Source organism: Lissotriton vulgaris, chromosome 5 (genome assembly GCF_964263255.1).
Source record: "Lissotriton vulgaris chromosome 5, aLisVul1.2, whole genome shotgun sequence".
NCBI lineage: Eukaryota > Metazoa > Chordata > Amphibia > Caudata > Salamandridae > Lissotriton > Lissotriton vulgaris.
In genome coordinates, this window is record NC_141693.1 from 1,585,362,975 (window position 1) to 1,585,380,043 (window position 17,069).

Here is a 17,069-nt window from a genome sequence, read left to right on the forward strand (position 1 = left end):
TGGACCACCATCGATGCCTTCGGCGTCGAAGAGACCTTTTCAGGCACGCCGGCCCATGGTTTAGCAGCAAAAACCTTCGGCGCCGTTTTAGGCGGCAAGGTAAAAAGGATCGGCGTGGGCGCCTTCACCGGTTTCTCCAGAGCCTTGGCCGGCGGAGGGTCCTTCGGCTCGACTGCTGCGGCGCCGTCCCTTATGCGCTGCAGGGACTCCGTGACCTTTTTCGTGAACGCGGCAGATGGACGTGCCGGTTCGACGGAGTCTTTAGAGGTCGGTTTCGGAGTGGAGTCCTTCGAGGTGCCCACGGAGTCGACACACTTGGCGCAGCCCCTTTGGCCTTTTCGTGTGGAAGCGGGGCAGAGAGGGCCTTCGGGTCGTCGGTCCGCTTCTTAGGGTTGGTAAAAGACCTCTTGGGGTCGTCGACCGTCTTCTTGCGATCGAGTCGACCCTTGCCGGCGTCGACTGTCTTCGGCGCCGATGCGGCCGTGTCCGACCCCTTCACCTTCGGCTTCGACGTAGTAGACTTCGGGTCAGCCATTTTGACGTCGCCCTTCGGCTCGACGGCCATCTTAGTTGTCTTCGGTGCCGAGGCCTCCGAAGTCTTCGATCCGACCAATGCGATGCGCACTTTCGGTTTCTATATCTCTAGCGTCGAGACCGTAGATTTCACTTTCGGTTTCTGTTTCACCGGGAGTGAATCGGTACCAATGTCCGTGGCCGGGCCATGAGGCGGGGCCGAGGAACTCACATCAAGGTCTCGGGTAAGGCCCGAAGGCGATCCCTCGACCTGGGCCTTATTGATCGGAACGGCCCCAGAGTCAGATTGAGGAAGCTCTTCATCCGAGCTATCCTCCATGGCCCCAAAGGCCCCGTCGTCGTCTCCTACCTCCTCGACGACTTCACCGAAATCTTTTGCCTCTGCGTTGTAGTCGTCCTCGACCTCCGACGCGGGGTTAGATTCTGAGATGTCCTGGAGATCTTCATCCTTGACCTCCCCAGCATCAAAAATGTCCGTAGGCGCCGGTGCAGATCTCTGGGCTTCCAGGCGCGCAGCTCGACGGAGCTTGAGTGTCTTCTTGGACCGGAATCTCGAACAAGCCATACACTTGGCCTCGTCGTGGTCCGGCGACAGGCACTTGTTGCACACCGGATGGACGTCGATGTGTGGGTACTTCGAGTAACACACCGGACATCTTTTGAATGGACTTCGGTTTTCCATGATGGTCGATGAGCCTGGAGCGTCGACTAGGCCCTCCGCGCCGAAAGCACGCGGAAGTACAGAGCTTGGCTCGGAGCCGAGGAAAGTTGCGAAGCCGAACGCAAGACAATACCGACGCAAGTCCTAAAGACCTTTTGGTCTCAAAGTTAAGTTAAGTTAATACTGATTAATTCCGACAAGAGGGAACCAAAGACATACGAACCCAATGGCGGAAAAAAACAATCTGGGGATGGAGTTGATGCCCATGCGCACTGTAGTCCAGGGGAGGAGCCACCTATCTCGTGATACTTCGAAGACTCTTCCAGGATAACAATGTGCAATCATCCGGACCCAACACTAGGCGGCGATCTATGCACAGATATGAATACAGCAGCCCACATGCCTCGAACACATGTTTCATATACTGCAACATATGGGGTTCCCTGAATTTTTTATAGGCTCTTATACACTGCTCCCTCAGCACGAGTGAGGGTGAGTGGACTGACGTCAGAACCCTTCCAAATAGAGAGAGGTACAAGTCAGGGCTGCCCCTAGTCGCCATTGCTTTTCGCGCTCACGCTATAGCCAGTGGTGTGCATTACAATTTTATGCATCGCCCTGTGCGCATTTCTATGCAGGCTGATGACATGGAAATATTCTGTAGACAGTTGCAACAATTCCTTGCCCTGGTGGTGCAGGAATACATACGATTTAGTTTATTCTCAGGCCTAACCGTCACCTGGAATAAATTGGTGATAATACCCCTGACTGAGATAACACCCCCACCTACTCTTGAATATCCCTTGCTGTGGTCCACCGACCCGGTTAAATATCTGGGTATTTGGGTGCACCGGATCCTGAGACTGTGATTCCCAAAAACTATGTGAAAGCATATATGGCTCTGGAAGAGCAGGTGGACAGATGGACAACATTACCATTATCACTAGTGGACCACATAGCGGTCATAAAAATTATAATCTTGCCGCGATTCATAAATCTCTTCTGTATTATTCCTATTGTATTAACTCAGCAGTTCTTCAAGACACTCCGTTCATCTCTACTGTGACTCATTTGGGGAAATAAACAAGCTAGAGTGAGCTGGAACACATTAACAGTGGATTACGGCAAGGGTGGTTTCTGTGCACCAGATTTTTATATTTATAATCTCTTCGCACAGGCACAATATGCATATTATTGGTATAGACCCCACACCTTCACTCCTCATGTAGCGGTAGAGAATGGTGATGCACATCCCATCCCGCTCGCTGGTATCATCACACACTCGAAGAGAGGCACACCCAAAAGTGAGATGAATACGCTGGATACTACTATAGCGGCATGGCAGGCCATTGGTAAGCTGGCTAACAAAATACCACTATATGCACAGGCGTTGCCGCTGATGCATCATGCAGTGCTCTCAGTCACCCAAGAAGAGAGCCTATTACGATCTGGCATGAAGCCGGCATAGCAACCATGTCTGATCTCTACCCCAAGGGCACTTTTTTTACCTCATAGGGTCTCCTATGCATTACTAATCAAACTATGCTATTTCAGTTCACTATGCACAGACTGAAGCTAGCCATCAAAGCACACTATACCACATTTCCTGAGGAGCCACCTCCTCCACAAGCGTTGTAGTTGTTGTTGGTTGCCCCTACAAAGCGAAAACTGATAACTAACCTTTATAGGGCGGTATGTGAGGAGAAAGTTAGCACCCCAGATAGGAGGCTTGCGCTTTGGAATGAACAGATTGCCCCTCCGCTGTCTCTCACTGTGTCTGTTGTACACAAACCGGTTCCCTTACACCCAATGACAACTTGAGGACTCTTCATTTCAAATATATTCATCAAGTATACCTTACCCCTCACAAGCTGCATAAGTTAGGTCTCCCGGACACCAGTGTCTGTAGGCGCTGTGGTCAGTCACAGGCGGATTTCCTGCATCTGTCATGGGGCTGCAGACTGGTTTTTACTTTCTGGGAAGATGTAGTACAGTGGATTCAGACTGGTCGGGTTCCTCTGCATTGCACACCACACGTCTGTTTATTATGTTATGTGCATCACTTAAAGGGAATCACTGGCAGGTTTGTTCAAATTGGTCTGCTTATGGCAAAGCGCCAGGTGGAAATGACATGGAAAAGCACTTTGGCCCCTTGGGCAGATCATTGGATCAGAGACCTAGTGTATTGCAGAGAAAACTTCAAACTTTATGCAGAAGAACTTCTATCTACTACCAAGCCCAAGGATATCTGGGAACCTATACGCCAATACCTCTCTCTGCAAGCACAGACACAATCAATCCCTGATGAAGAGTGATAATGCGTGATTTCCTCTCCTGTTTATATGCCTCTATTTCCTCTTTACTTTCCCCTCCACATTTGATGCCATTGTATGCTACATGATGTACACATTCAGATATCTGACAAAGTCAGTCAATCACGTATTGTGTGTTGCTATTGTTCCTGTTGATGTTTCTGGCCTGCGAGGCAGTGCTGGTATTAATTGACATCTGAAAAATCCAATAAAGAGAATTCACTCCTATTCAGTCTCCTTTTCTGTCAAACCCTATCCCTGTGCCACCACAGCTGTTGCTAAGAATCTGCTCCCCACACCTCTCTGTGATTTACATATTCATTTTATGTGTGGCTTTTCCTGCAAACCATTTGGGATCTTTCCTGGCAGGATGAGCGGGTGCTACAGTATACATTTACATATACATACATGAAGTAACGCTGACATTACTAATGGTATTAACTACGATTCTTCATATTATACCTCCTCATTTCTCAAGTGACACAGTGTAGGTCTCTGTGAGAACCCTGGGATAATATGTGAATTTAGGACCAACCATACTGAGGCAACATGTGGATCAGTTTGCTAAATTTACAATATCATGAACTGCAGCTTAAGGTACCATTTGAAGGTATGGAAAAAAGGTATGCAAATGGCGATACAGCGCCCCATGTTTCACCATTGTATTAATGCCCCAGGATTTTTTTCTTTTCTTCTTTATAGTTTGGCCCGCGTCTAAACTATAAAGCCTGAGATAGGAAATGGTTGTTGTCCTTTAAGCATTCTGGACAGGAAGCAAAAAAGGGGAAAGGATTGTCAAATACACGATTGACTGCACTCATGTTCTCTGATGGGCTAAAGAAACAGATTTTATTGTGACCCTCCCTGGCAATGGACTGAAGAACAATAGCAAGCTTTAGCTCATCAAAGATCCTCTGCTGCATAAGGAACACGTTACCAGTAAATACAGTTCCCAGCACTAGCATCTTAAATAAGTTCATATACTTAGTACATTAATTGATAAGAAGGTGGGGGCCTCTGGTGTCCTACAATAGCAGATAGTAACAATTAATCTGCCTAGAAAGTGAAATTTACAAAAAAGGGTTCATTTGGTAGCCCAATTGCTTCAATGGGCATGCCTAACTGACAATGTGGAATGAATGGAATGCAAGATAATGATAATCCCAGTAATAAATTGTAGTAATTAAATGACGTAGTTTGGAGCCTTTGGAAATATTGAGAAAGTCTTCATGTGCCATATCCAGTCCTTGGATAGGGTTACCGTTCCTGATTTCGAGTCAAAAAACTGTATTGTATTTGATTAATTTAAAGCAAAATAGCCCAGGCAAGCTTTGGTAGAGGCCTCTGCCTCAGAAATAGATCGGCTTTGATGAGCCAATTGTTGAGGGAAGGTTATATCTGAAGTCCTAAAAATCTGCAGAATGCCACCACTGGAGCCATGAACTTTGTAAAGACACATTAAGGAGTTTTACATCCTAACAGGAAGACACAAAACTGGTACAGCAACCAGAAGGATTTTTTAAAAAGTTTGCTGAGTTCACAAGGATAGTATCAATGCAGGGCTGAAGGCCCCCACTACAATTATCCAATGGGAGGCTTAGGCTCAGGTAGTGGCAGGGTGCAGCAGACTCCGGGAATAGAATGCAAGCCATTCGTTAATGATGACTTCTTGGATTCATGACAGGCGTGACGACATCATCGCTAAAGTGATGATACACAATCATGCCTGCCTGAACAGATGTATGCCTGCCTAGGAAAACATACCAGCCCGTCACCATGCAAGGTATGTGGTTCCTTTTATTTTAAATTGGGCAATTAATATTGAGACCGTCACCTGCAGGCACAGAAATTGTAGCCCCGGCCCTGTGAAAGAAGTGCTGGTGCTGAGAATCTGAAAGCACCTGCTCAAATTAAGCACTGCACATAGGGGTAAAACAGGACGCCAAGCTTCAGTTTTTCTTGTCAAGAAAGAATATTGAGTAGAAGCCTCTGTTCCCTTGGGAAGTGCTTCATTGCAGGGAATAAATCTGGAGGTCACTCCGGGACTTTAAAGTTATGGTCTAGATGCATTGTTTGTGGTTTCATTGATGAAAAATCTTCTGCAGACACCAAGATGTGAGGTGTTTTAGGGAATGCATGCATTTATCATGCAGATCTTCTGCATGAATGTGCTTTTTACAACAATCCTTTAGAGAACTTTGATAACGACAAATCACTTTTCCTTGCCCAGAAATCATCAGAGACAAACATTCTTGGGAGGTAGTTGCCAAAGGGGAGAGAACCCAATCCAGAGAAAGAGGAATCAAAGTTTATTGATGAAATTGGAGATGTGAGGGAAACAGATCAGAACTCACGCAGAATCCCTATACACACAAGGTGCGATAGCAATCTGAGGTATAGTGGTTTCTAGGGAGTAGAGTACTGAGCTCCTTCATATTTTTGGGTGGAGTTTGGATAGCTTCTAATGTGGTGAATGGGATACTAAATGAACATGGTTTAATTACATTTTTAATTGAAGAATAATATGTTTTTTACTGACTGATATTGAAGGACACTACCGGATCTCACACTGATGATGGGGAATGATTAATGTATGTGAATTTATGAAATATCTAACGCTGGAAAAAATAAACTTCATTTTCTATGCTGAGTTACTCTTTGCTCTACCTAAGGTACCATCTCTATGGATGATAAGGTAGTTGAGGTGCCAACCTCATTCAAATATTGGCATGTTTCCCAGGAGTGATCCGGCCTAGAGAAGGCATAACATTCAACCATAATATCCATGCAATCAGTGGCCTTCCTTTAGATTAACATCTTATGGGATAAGCCCCTTATTAAAGTGCATTGTACTACCATAAACTTCATTGCTAATTAGAAATATGCAAATAGCAATATTATACAAAGAAGGAATGAAAAAAAAGTTACCAGCTTTTTGTGAGAGTGATACAGTTCTTGGAGAACTTCGTCCACTATGGAATTTGTCAAATAGGTGACGACAGAAAGTTTGACCTCACTGCAAAAGGGAAAGACACATCCAGTTTAGTGATTATCCACATGAATGAACATTTCCTTTTGTATTTTAATACTATCCTCCAGTCACACTGAAACATCTAGTCATGCTGACCCGGATGTATGACGTTACAACGCATGCTTTTACCACGCATGCCTTTACAACGCGGTTTTTACAACGCATGCCTTTACAACGCATAGTGCTTTGGGGCGCTGGATAGTGAATAGCTTAATTTACTATTCCAACTCCAGTCCCCGTGGATAGTAGGGAAGGTGTTGGATAGTACATTAAACCTATTTCCTATCCTAGAGCGCCCCCCAGCGCAATGCGTTGTAATGGTTTGCGTTGTAAAAGTTGCGTCGTAATGGTAGTGCGTTGTAAATGTTTTGTTGTAAAGGTTGTTTACCGCTGACCCAATGTCAGTAAGAGGTAGTCAACACAGATTGTTTATGACTGCTGCAGCCAATATGGTGAGTGATCTCCCACTGGTACTGCTGGTGGTGCCTGGGTTAAGGTGCACGCTGTTACCATCTTTATAGTGTCATCTTGGGCTTTAATTCAGTTTATGAGCTGGTTTTTATCACTCCTAATGGAGTTTATTCTTATTTCCTAATATGTCACTATTGAATGGGAGCATTAATTATGTGATAACAGCGGCTAGGCACCACTTTGGTGATTTCATTTTCTCACTAGTGTTTTTGTTCAACACAAACACGCCATTTCTGTCAAAGCATGGCGGGCTTTATGTTCAGCAATGTAGCGCGTCTGTGCAGTGAATGGACCCAGTAGACGCACAGCTTGCACACAAAAAGCACACCAAGGGCTAGCAAATCTGTGCCTGTCTGTGTCCGAACGGCATACCCTGTGCCGCAGGTGCTACACAAACCTTCATCAAATCCCATCTATTGTCGTACAAAGTGAAGACACTCACCTCCCTACAACCTTACAGTAGGCACTGCAACTATATCAATCCTGCATTCATCTCTAATAAATGCTTGGTCTCTTGTAGGACTTGTAAAGTAAAATTACATTTTTTAAGCACAAAGGCCTCACACTTCATCACAATACTCCTCTTGTCCGACCCAACATCAGATAATCTCTTAATCCTAAACCAGTCACACTCTACAGTTATTTGTTAAATATACAATTCCTTATCAAAACATAGATACAAAATATGAAATGAAACACACACACTTTATTTATTGTTTCTTACCAAAACCTAGCTAACGGGATTCTCTAGCTCCGATATTGAGGCTGCAATCCCCTCCAAATATCACATATGCAGGTACAAGAGACCTCATAAACCTGGGGGAGAGGTCTCCCAAAGTTTTATTGTTCTATCTTTTCTTCTAAAGTGTACGAGTACACATGGATTTGAAGGACTCTCTTTCTCACTGCAGCTCTGTCCTGTATTTTCCGATCGCAGGATATACTTGTATATTTATTGCCACCCCTCTCGGTCCTCAGAAAGACACTTACAATATTCTCTGCTCACTTTCCTCTTCTTTTGTTGTTAAATCAGCACCCTGTATAATTATTGGTAATTTCAGCTTGCACCTTGATAATCTCACTACCTCTCACTCTCAAGATCTTATTTGAATCCTTAAAAACTATTGGCCTTAATCTCCTTCCTCATAACTCTCACAAAGGCATGGACATACTCTAGACCCACCAATTCTGTCCATAGTTTTGTCCCATTTTCTGTTTTCCTTCACAGCCACACACTTCTTTCCATAGCCTGCAACCTTTTAGTCAATCTTGGTACAAAATGAAACAAGTCAATGTGACTTTACCTTTAGGAGGTAAATCCTACTAATGTTAGTACTGTGGCTAGCAAATGTAGCAACTTGTTTATTAAAGCCTTAGACCAAGTCGTCCCTAAACAGTCCTTTAAGCCTAATGCAAATTAACCTGCCAGCCCTTGGTACCCAGAAGAGCTTGAAAATATCATGCAACAATGTAATAGATTCGGTTTGGACGCTCCCGTCACTAAGTAAGAGATTATGGCACCAATTATGGGCATTGAAGACAACCAGGGCACGCGGAGGAGATGGTTCATCGGCTGAATTTTATCTATGTAGGGTGGATGGTGGATGGCTGGTCGATTATTGGAAGTACATAACGAAGCATATGGAAAGGGGGTGCTCTCGCTATGAGGGAGGCTGTTACAGTTATGGTCCTTAACCCTGACAGGGATGCCACGCTGGTTCCCTCCTACAGCTCTCTGTTGATGCTCAATGTTGATATGTACATTCTCAGTAAGATATTGGCCACACGATTGCTGGAGTACCTGCCCCAACTGTTTAAAGAAGATCAATACAGGTTTACCCTGAAATACCCTTTGTAATTTGAGGGGATTGTCCCTCGTGATGCATTTCCCGATCCTGGAGGACGACCAGAATGCGTGTACGCTGCTGGACTTTGAACAAGCTTTCGATTCCTTGGCGTGGGGGTTTCTCTGGGAGGTATTGCAGGAAATTGGCATTTCACGGACCTATATTAAATGGGTGCAGTTGTTATATGGTGCCCCCTCGGCAAAGGACGGGTGGGAGGCATGGTGTTGTGGCGCTTTGCACTGAGCCGAAAGGCATTGCTGGGCTGCCCCGCTGCCCCTGCTCTCAGCTTTGATATACCGATTATGTGATGTGTTGCAGGGATGGGGGATACGGATTGGGGAAACCCATGTGGTTTCACTATATGTGGACGACGCTTTAGCATACTTGAGCAGCCCGACCTATTTAGTCTCTATTATGTTGGAGGCCCTCACTGAGTTTGCCAAAATTACCGGGTTATCGCTCTAAATCAGAACTGTTCCGACTGGGACAGCTGCGGGGTAAGCAGGTGCCCGACTTGCCTCATCTAGATCTCCCATGGGAGACCGAGATGGTCAGATATCTGGGGATAACAATTATGCATGAGGCTGTGGAGTTTGAGGCCGTAAATATAGGCGTGGAGATAAATGGATTGAGGCATACAGTAAAATTCTGGAATATCCTTCACTTCTCTACGATGGGGAAGCTGGCACTGGAGAAGATGATAATATTACCCAGCTGTCTGTATATTTTCAGAGGAACCCTATTTGAAATCAGTAGGCAATGGTATCTGGATTTAGATAAGCTGATAGTGGAACTGTTAAGGGTCAATGGGAGAAAAAGTTAGTTTGCCTACTCTCAAGCGCCTAGTGAAGGTGAGGTCTGGAGTTGCCCTGCCTAGAGCTATTACCTTGCAGCGCAGTTGCAACACTCGGTCCAATGGTTGGACAACCATGTGAACTGGGAGTGCAGACTGCTGAGGGGTACCTGCACTGGGGTTCCTTTGCCTGAGTTATTGATGATGAGGCAAGAGCCCCGGTTATATTGCCGTACATGGTCAGATAGGTATGTGGGGCCTGAGAGAGGGCGGTCAAGAAAGTGCTGAAAAGGGTTCCCTGATGAACAAGTTACTTACCTTTGGTAAAACTTTTTCTGGTGGAAACAGTATCTGCATGTGGATTCCTCATCTTTTGAATTATCCCAACGTACAGCATTCTACAGAAACATTCCTCAGCCCTCCCACATCGACAAAGACATCACAATGAAACGGGTCCACACGCGACTGAGTGATGTCATCAGAGCCATAAGAAAACCACATCGGCATGCTGTCATCAGTTCCACCCATTTTTATTTATGCCTTCGAGGCGAATGGGAGAACTGACAACATTTTCACAAGTATACATAGTATACAAACACAACCAAACCTGGAAATTCTTCATCTTAGACATTTCCCAATGCCAACTATCTCATGAGTCCAGCAATAAATAACACAAAATAAACATTCATTACTTTTCGGTAAAGCAGACAGGCAACGGGGAGGCAGGTGGACCAGTGAGGTATCCACAGGCAGATCTGTATCCACCAAAAAAAAGTATTACCGAAGGTAAGTAACTTGTTCTTCTGATGGATACATCTGCCTGTGGATTCCTCACCTTTTGAATTGAATCCCCAAGCAGGCACACCCTCCAAGGAGGGTATCTGCCTGCCTATACCAAAAAATCCTGCAACACAGAACTAGCAAAATGGCCGTCCCCCCTTACTTCCGAATCCAAACAACAGTGCTTTGCAAAAGTGTGGATGGAGGCCAAAGTTGCCGCTTTGCAGATGTCAACCACAGTGACACCTCTAGCCTAAGCTGAAGAAGATGATTTAGCCCTGGTAGAATGAGCACAAATACTTTCAGGAGGCTCCTTCTTGGCCAAGGCATAGCAGATCTTGATGCACAGGATTATCCATCATAACCGCGTTCTTTTGTGGACAGCTTTGCCCTTCATCTAGCACACATAACCTACGAAGAGATGATCATCCAGCCTGAAGTCCTTGGTTCTGTCCAAGTAGAAGCTCACCCCCCTCTTGGGATCCAGCCGTTGATGTCTCTCCTCCTCCTCTCCTCTTCCTAAGAATGGGTGGGTAGAAATTAGGTAAGGTGATGGACTGCCTCAAGTGGAAAGGAGTGACCACCTTAGGCAGGAAAACAGCCCTGGTCCCAACAACCATCTTTTCCGCATGAAAAGATGTAAATGGAGACTTGAAACTAAGGACTTGCAACTCATTCACCCACCTAGCAGATGTGATTGCCACTAAAAATATAGTTTTAAAAGCTAGAAATCTTAAGGGAGAACTATGCTGAGGTTCAAAGGGTGAACCCATCAAAAATGTGATAACCATATTCAAATCCCACTGAGGCATAATTAAAGGAGGGAGAGGAAACCTATTAGTAAGACTCAATGAATCTCATAACAATGGGAGCCTTAAATAAAGAGGGTTGATCTGGTAAACAGAGAAAAGCCGACAAGGCAGATAAGTAGCTACTGCACAACCCTGTTGTGCCAAGGAAAGAGAAAAACTCAGAACATCAGACAAATGTGGTTCAAATGGGTCAATAGACTTTTCTCCACACCATTTCACAACTCGCGCCCACCTACCAGAATACCAGAATAAACAGATTTGTGGAGTGTCTTCTGGCCAACAAAATAACCACATCTGCTTAGAGAGAGAAAGGACTCAGGTTGCCCCGTTCAATCTCCAGGCATAAAGGTGCAGGCTCTCGAGGTGTAGAGCCTTCCCCTGCGATTGTGAAAGGAGGTCTGCCCTGAGAGGGAGATGGAGTGGAGGGTGCAATGAGAACTAAAGGAGGCCTGTGTACCACACCCTTTACGGCCAATAAAGGGCGATCAATATGACATGGGGCCCGGTCTTGGTCAATTTTCCTCAGAACTCGAGGAATCAAGGATATGGGTGGAAACATGTAAAGAAGCTGTGAGCCCCAATCTAACTTAAATGCATTCCCCAATGCTCCCTGCATCGGATATTCAAGACTGCAGAACGATGGGCAAAGCGCGTTCTCGTGAGTGGCAAACAGAAACACCCAAATCCTGACAATGCGAGGAACCACTTCCCGATGGAGATGCCACTAGTAATCGGCCGAATACTGCAAATTCAGACGGTCCACACACACCGCAAAGGTAAAGAAGGAAGGCCTGGAGAGTCAAATGCATCACCTGCAATTTCAAAACTTTGATGTGCAACAATCTTTCCTTTGGAGACCAAAGACCTTTGACCCCAGATCACCAGATGAGCTCCCCACCATGGAGTGGAGGCATCTGTTATCACTGTGACCACCGGAGGGTGAAACAGCTTCCCTTGAGACAGGTTGCTTGGAAAACTCCAACATAGAAGATTCGCTGCAGGGTCTCAGGAGATTCTGACCGCCTCCTTGAGAAATCTGTTGTGTTGAAGCCACTGCCTGTGAAGGCACCACTGGAGGGCCTTCATATGCCAGCGTGCATGGTTGACCAACAGTATGCAGGAAGCAAACAGACCGAGCAGATGAAAGAGCTTCAGGACAGGAACAACTGCTCCATTCTGAAAATTTTTATTCATAGCCTGAATGTCTTGAATGTGTGGAGGCAGGAAGGCTTGACTCACAGTAGTGTCCAGCACTGCCCCTATAAACAGGTTATGCTGAGAGGGCACCAGGTGAGATTTGGGTAAATTTATCAAAAACCCCAAGTTGAACAGCAAGCAAGCGCAAGGAGAACCTGAGCCAGGTTCAACACAATTCAAATCCCTGAGGTCGAGAATGGGCTGCGAACAACCATCCATTTTGGGAATCAGGTAGTACCGGGAGTAGCACCCATGATCCCTTTCCTGCTGCTGCTGCTGTAGTTGTTGTCTGCCCCAAAAGGATATGTTTTTCACAAAGCCACAAAACCTGCGGCACTGACCGAAGCTCCTGGGCTGGGTCTGGAGGCCTAAGGGCCTTGCAGGAGATATGCTATCCTTAAAGCACTGCAGCACAGAATCCGCATTAGCCCCAAACAAGCAGAACCCATCAAAAGGTAAGTCCAGCAACGTAGCTTGAACATCTGGCAAGAATCCTGAACCAGCCCAGATTGCATTACCTGGGGGGCAGCAGCCTGGGAATCCAGCAATAGTTCTGAAAAATGCCCTTGATCCTCCGTGGGAGTCCTTGAGGGAATGGATCGAATGACCCAAGAGACATGTGGCATTCGTAGATTTCAGGGCCATACTCCCGATGGGACAAGTTTCTTAGCCGACTACTCCATACGCTTTGACTACCTATCAGCAAGAGTAGATGGAAAGGCCCCTACCGACAGCTTTGGCGAGCACAAAGCCTGGACCACCAAGCTTTACAGAGAAGGATGGGAGGACAGAAACGCTGGATCCCCAGGAGCCACTTTATATCTCCTAGCCACTGGCCTGGAAACCTCAGGAATGGACATTGGTTTCTGCCAAACATCCCAAATGGGCACAGTAAATGCCTCATTAATGGGCAGCAAATGGTTCTGAAGCAGAGGTCGATGAATGAAGAACCTCCGTAAGAATGTTGGATTTTAACTCCACAGTCGGAAGAGATAACTCCAATGGGTCGGCAGCCTTTCGAATTACAACGTGGTATGTGGTCACCTCTGGAGGCGGTAGGCTCTTCAATGACGTCAACTCTTACTCAGGAGAGGTGTCCAGGCCTCTTGCAAACCCTAAAAATCCTTCCAACGCAGCCCTGCAGCAAACAGGACAGGATGCACTGACAGGAACCGGCATGAAGGAGGTTCCTGCCAATGTTTTTATAAATCACCACAAGCTAGGAGGTCATTTATAAATCTGGCGGGCAGTTCTTCCACCAGGACAACAGTTATTTACTCCAATGCCCTGGCAGACCCACGGACCGTCCGCCAGGGTATAAATCAGGCCCTGATCTCTCAACAAGACGCTCAACATTTTATTATGGTTTGTCCCATGTATAGCGCTTTAAGAAGTACATTTATCTGAACTTTGATTAAAAAAAGAAAAAGGAATTTTAAACAATTTAAACCAGCACTTTGATATCTTTAATAGTCACCTGATGTGTATATTTGCAACCATATTATCTGTTTCCTTCTGGGGCAGTCAAAGCCAGGAGATTATTGGATCCTGATTGAATCTCATGACAAACGTATATGTATTGTTTTTTTCACTGTAGCTTTTAATGCTGATTATTTTAAATCGAATAAAGACAACCTGAATTGAATATCTAAAAAACTGGCTATTTATACAATCTTTCTAACAGGCCTTAATTTTTCTCTTAGAGTTTCTCAGTACCGGGGCAACTTATGGAGCAGCTGTCACATTTTTGAAATTTCATTTTATTCATTCACAAAATAATTTAATAGCTTTATTCCTCCATCGGCAGTTGCAGGAACAACACTCCTGCATCTTGGTGCACAAGATGAAATTACATCCGTAACTACATCTTTGGTTTTCTGTTAATAAACGCTCTTCAATACCTAACACCCATCAGTGCTGTAGAGGAGCCAAGTGACTCATATACTAATGATTTTAGCATTAACATACTCTCTGATTCTGTAAATCAGAGGGTTTGCAAATGCTAAAACCCTTTTTTAAATGTATAAAGCCCTTCTAAGTATTTGGAAAAGGTTTTCTGGTTCATTAAATGGGTTTAGGAAACCATTAGAAATTAGCATTTGGATGGCACATTAGATCCTGATTTTCTGATGCTGTGGGAAGACGCTGTATGGTACTAACAGGCACATGCATCAAAGGATTTTGCGATCGCAAACGGTGCGAATCGCAAAAATCGACCGTTTGCGATCGCAAAATCTGCTTTTGGAATGCATGGAGGGTGAAGGCCCTCGCAATTTGAGAATTCGCAAATATTTGCGAATTCTCAAATTGCGATTGCATTTAAGGAATCGGATTTTGCGATTCCTTAACTGCAATGCAAGAAACTTTTAAAAAATTGTGATTTCGCAATTAGGGGGAGCAAATTACCATGAGGTTCAACCTCATGGTAATTTGCGAAAACTTTGAAAAATGCACTTTTGTGCTTTTTTCAAAGTTTCATGCTGTGCACACACATGCCCTAAGGTCATGTGTGTGCACAACATATGTGCACAGATTGATTTCAGGGGTGCAACAGGGAGTCCTTTGGACACCCCTGCCCCCTTGAAATCGCATTCTCCATTTGCAATTCACTAATTGCTAATCGCAAATTGAGAATGTCTTCCCATTCATTCCTATAGGCCTCTAGGCCCAATAGAATGAATTGGGAGGTATTCATAATTGCGACTCTCAAATTGCGAGTCGCCGTTAAGGAATATTAATAAATCACAATTTTTTTAGCAATTTCTTGATGCATTGCATTTTGCAATTCCTTAATTGCGATTCCTTATTTTTCACAATTAAGGAATCGCAAAATGCAATATTGATGCATGTGCCTGTAAGTCACTGTAATACTAGCAGTTTGGAGAACAACAGATTTACCTATTGGATTTGAAATTATTTCCATACATATGGACTGATACATGACAGATATAATGCAGAATATTTGGCCCTCATGAAGAGACAGGGTTGTCATGAAGCACGTTCTATTGTGTGTTACATGAATCACAAATAAAAATAATCAACTTTTTCAAACTAGGAGAGACTTGTCTAACTGAGGTGAAGAAAATAAGTTACTTATCTGTAACTGTGGTTCTCCAATATTGGTATCTTTCATAGATTCACATGCTTGAATCATTCCCAGTTGTCGAAGTGGGAGTCCCACAGTACATTTAAAGCAGTAAGTAATGACTTTAACACTGATGTTAATGGAGAAATAAAATAGCTTGTCCTAGTCATTAGGAAAGGTCCAAAGTCCAGCTAATCAGGCAACACCACCCTTTAGAACCCTCACCACAGAGGCTCTAGGCTTGCTGATTTTCTATCACAAGTGAGAATTTAAGAGTATGAAATAGTAAGGGAGCCTCGATGGGGAGAAGGGTGGGTCGCATGTGAATCTATGAAAGATACCAATACTGAAGAGCCACAGTTACAGGTAAATAACTTATTCTCTTCTCCAGCACTGGATCTTTCATAGATTCACATGCTTGAATCGGAATAGATAGCAGTGATACGCCAGGAAGACATTCGTAAAAAACATACACAACATATGTATGTATGTATATATAAACAGATATTATAACCAAAGTGAGTCACTTTTTTCAGATATTCACATTCTGAAAACCCTGTGTTGGGAAAGAAAATCTTTTCTTTGAATAAATCTCACCCACCAGGGTTGCGCCTTGGTGGCATGTTTCATCAGATGCCACAATCAGTTGGTCTGCCTTGAGTATGCTGACAGTCTTCTGCAAATAGAATTTAATACATCTTTTAAGATCAAGGGAATGTAGGGATCTTTCTGCTAGTGTTTGCTGATTTGGGAATTTTTATAGATGACCGTCTCATTTAGATGGAAATCCGACTGGACTTTAAGGATGAAAGCTGGATTAGTTTGAAGGCTTATGCACTCTTTTGTGAACTAAAGGAAAGGTTTCTCAATAGTGAAAGCTTGTATCTAGCTTACTCGTCTAGCAGATGTAAGCGCTAGTAGAAGAGATGTTTTCCACAAGATATACTTTTACTCTGCCCTATCAATGGGCTCAAATGGTCCTCTCAGCATTTGAGCTAGCACAATGTTGATATGCCAAGGTGGTGGTGGCAGCTTTATTGGTGGAAACATCCTAATTAATCCCTTTAGAAATTGTTTTAGGATTCTTGAAGAACAAAGTGATTGTGAACGATTATGTAGTCAAAATCTGGATACTGCGGCAAAGTGGACCTTTATGGAAGAATGAGAGAGACCGGATCTTGCAAATGAAGGAGGTACGGATGTATTTGCTCTGGTGGTGACTGGATAGAATGCACCTTGGAATTTGAACACCAGTGACAAAATCTTTTCCATTTGAGTTTGCAGGTTTTAGTAGTTGACTGTGCTCTAGCATTAGCAAGGACTTCTTGGCAATCCGAGGGGATGGCTAAACCGACAAACACATAGTGTTCAGGAGCCAAGCCGACAATCAAAGGGATGTCGGGTCTGGATGATGGACCTAGCCCTGATTCTTCGTCAACAGGTTCAGTATTAGTCATAACTGAATGGGTTTGCACTCTGAGTGGTGGAGGAGTTCTGTAACCCAGGACTGGTGAGGACACCTGGGTGCTATGAGCAGGATCCAACA

At 44.5% G+C, this 17,069-nt stretch overlaps 1 protein-coding gene across 1 annotated transcript in view; it reads right to left on the reverse strand.

The window, feature by feature from the left end:
* The window catches only part of CARMIL3 (capping protein regulator and myosin 1 linker 3), a 1,161,278-nt gene that overhangs the window by 367,479 nt on the left and 776,730 nt on the right, over positions 1-17,069 (reverse strand). Inside the window, exon 28 of the mRNA XM_086923677.1 lies at positions 6,436-6,523. Within this exon, the coding sequence (XP_086779803.1) occupies positions 6,436-6,523 (88 nt within the window). The remainder of the gene's footprint in view (positions 1-6,435; positions 6,524-17,069) is intronic.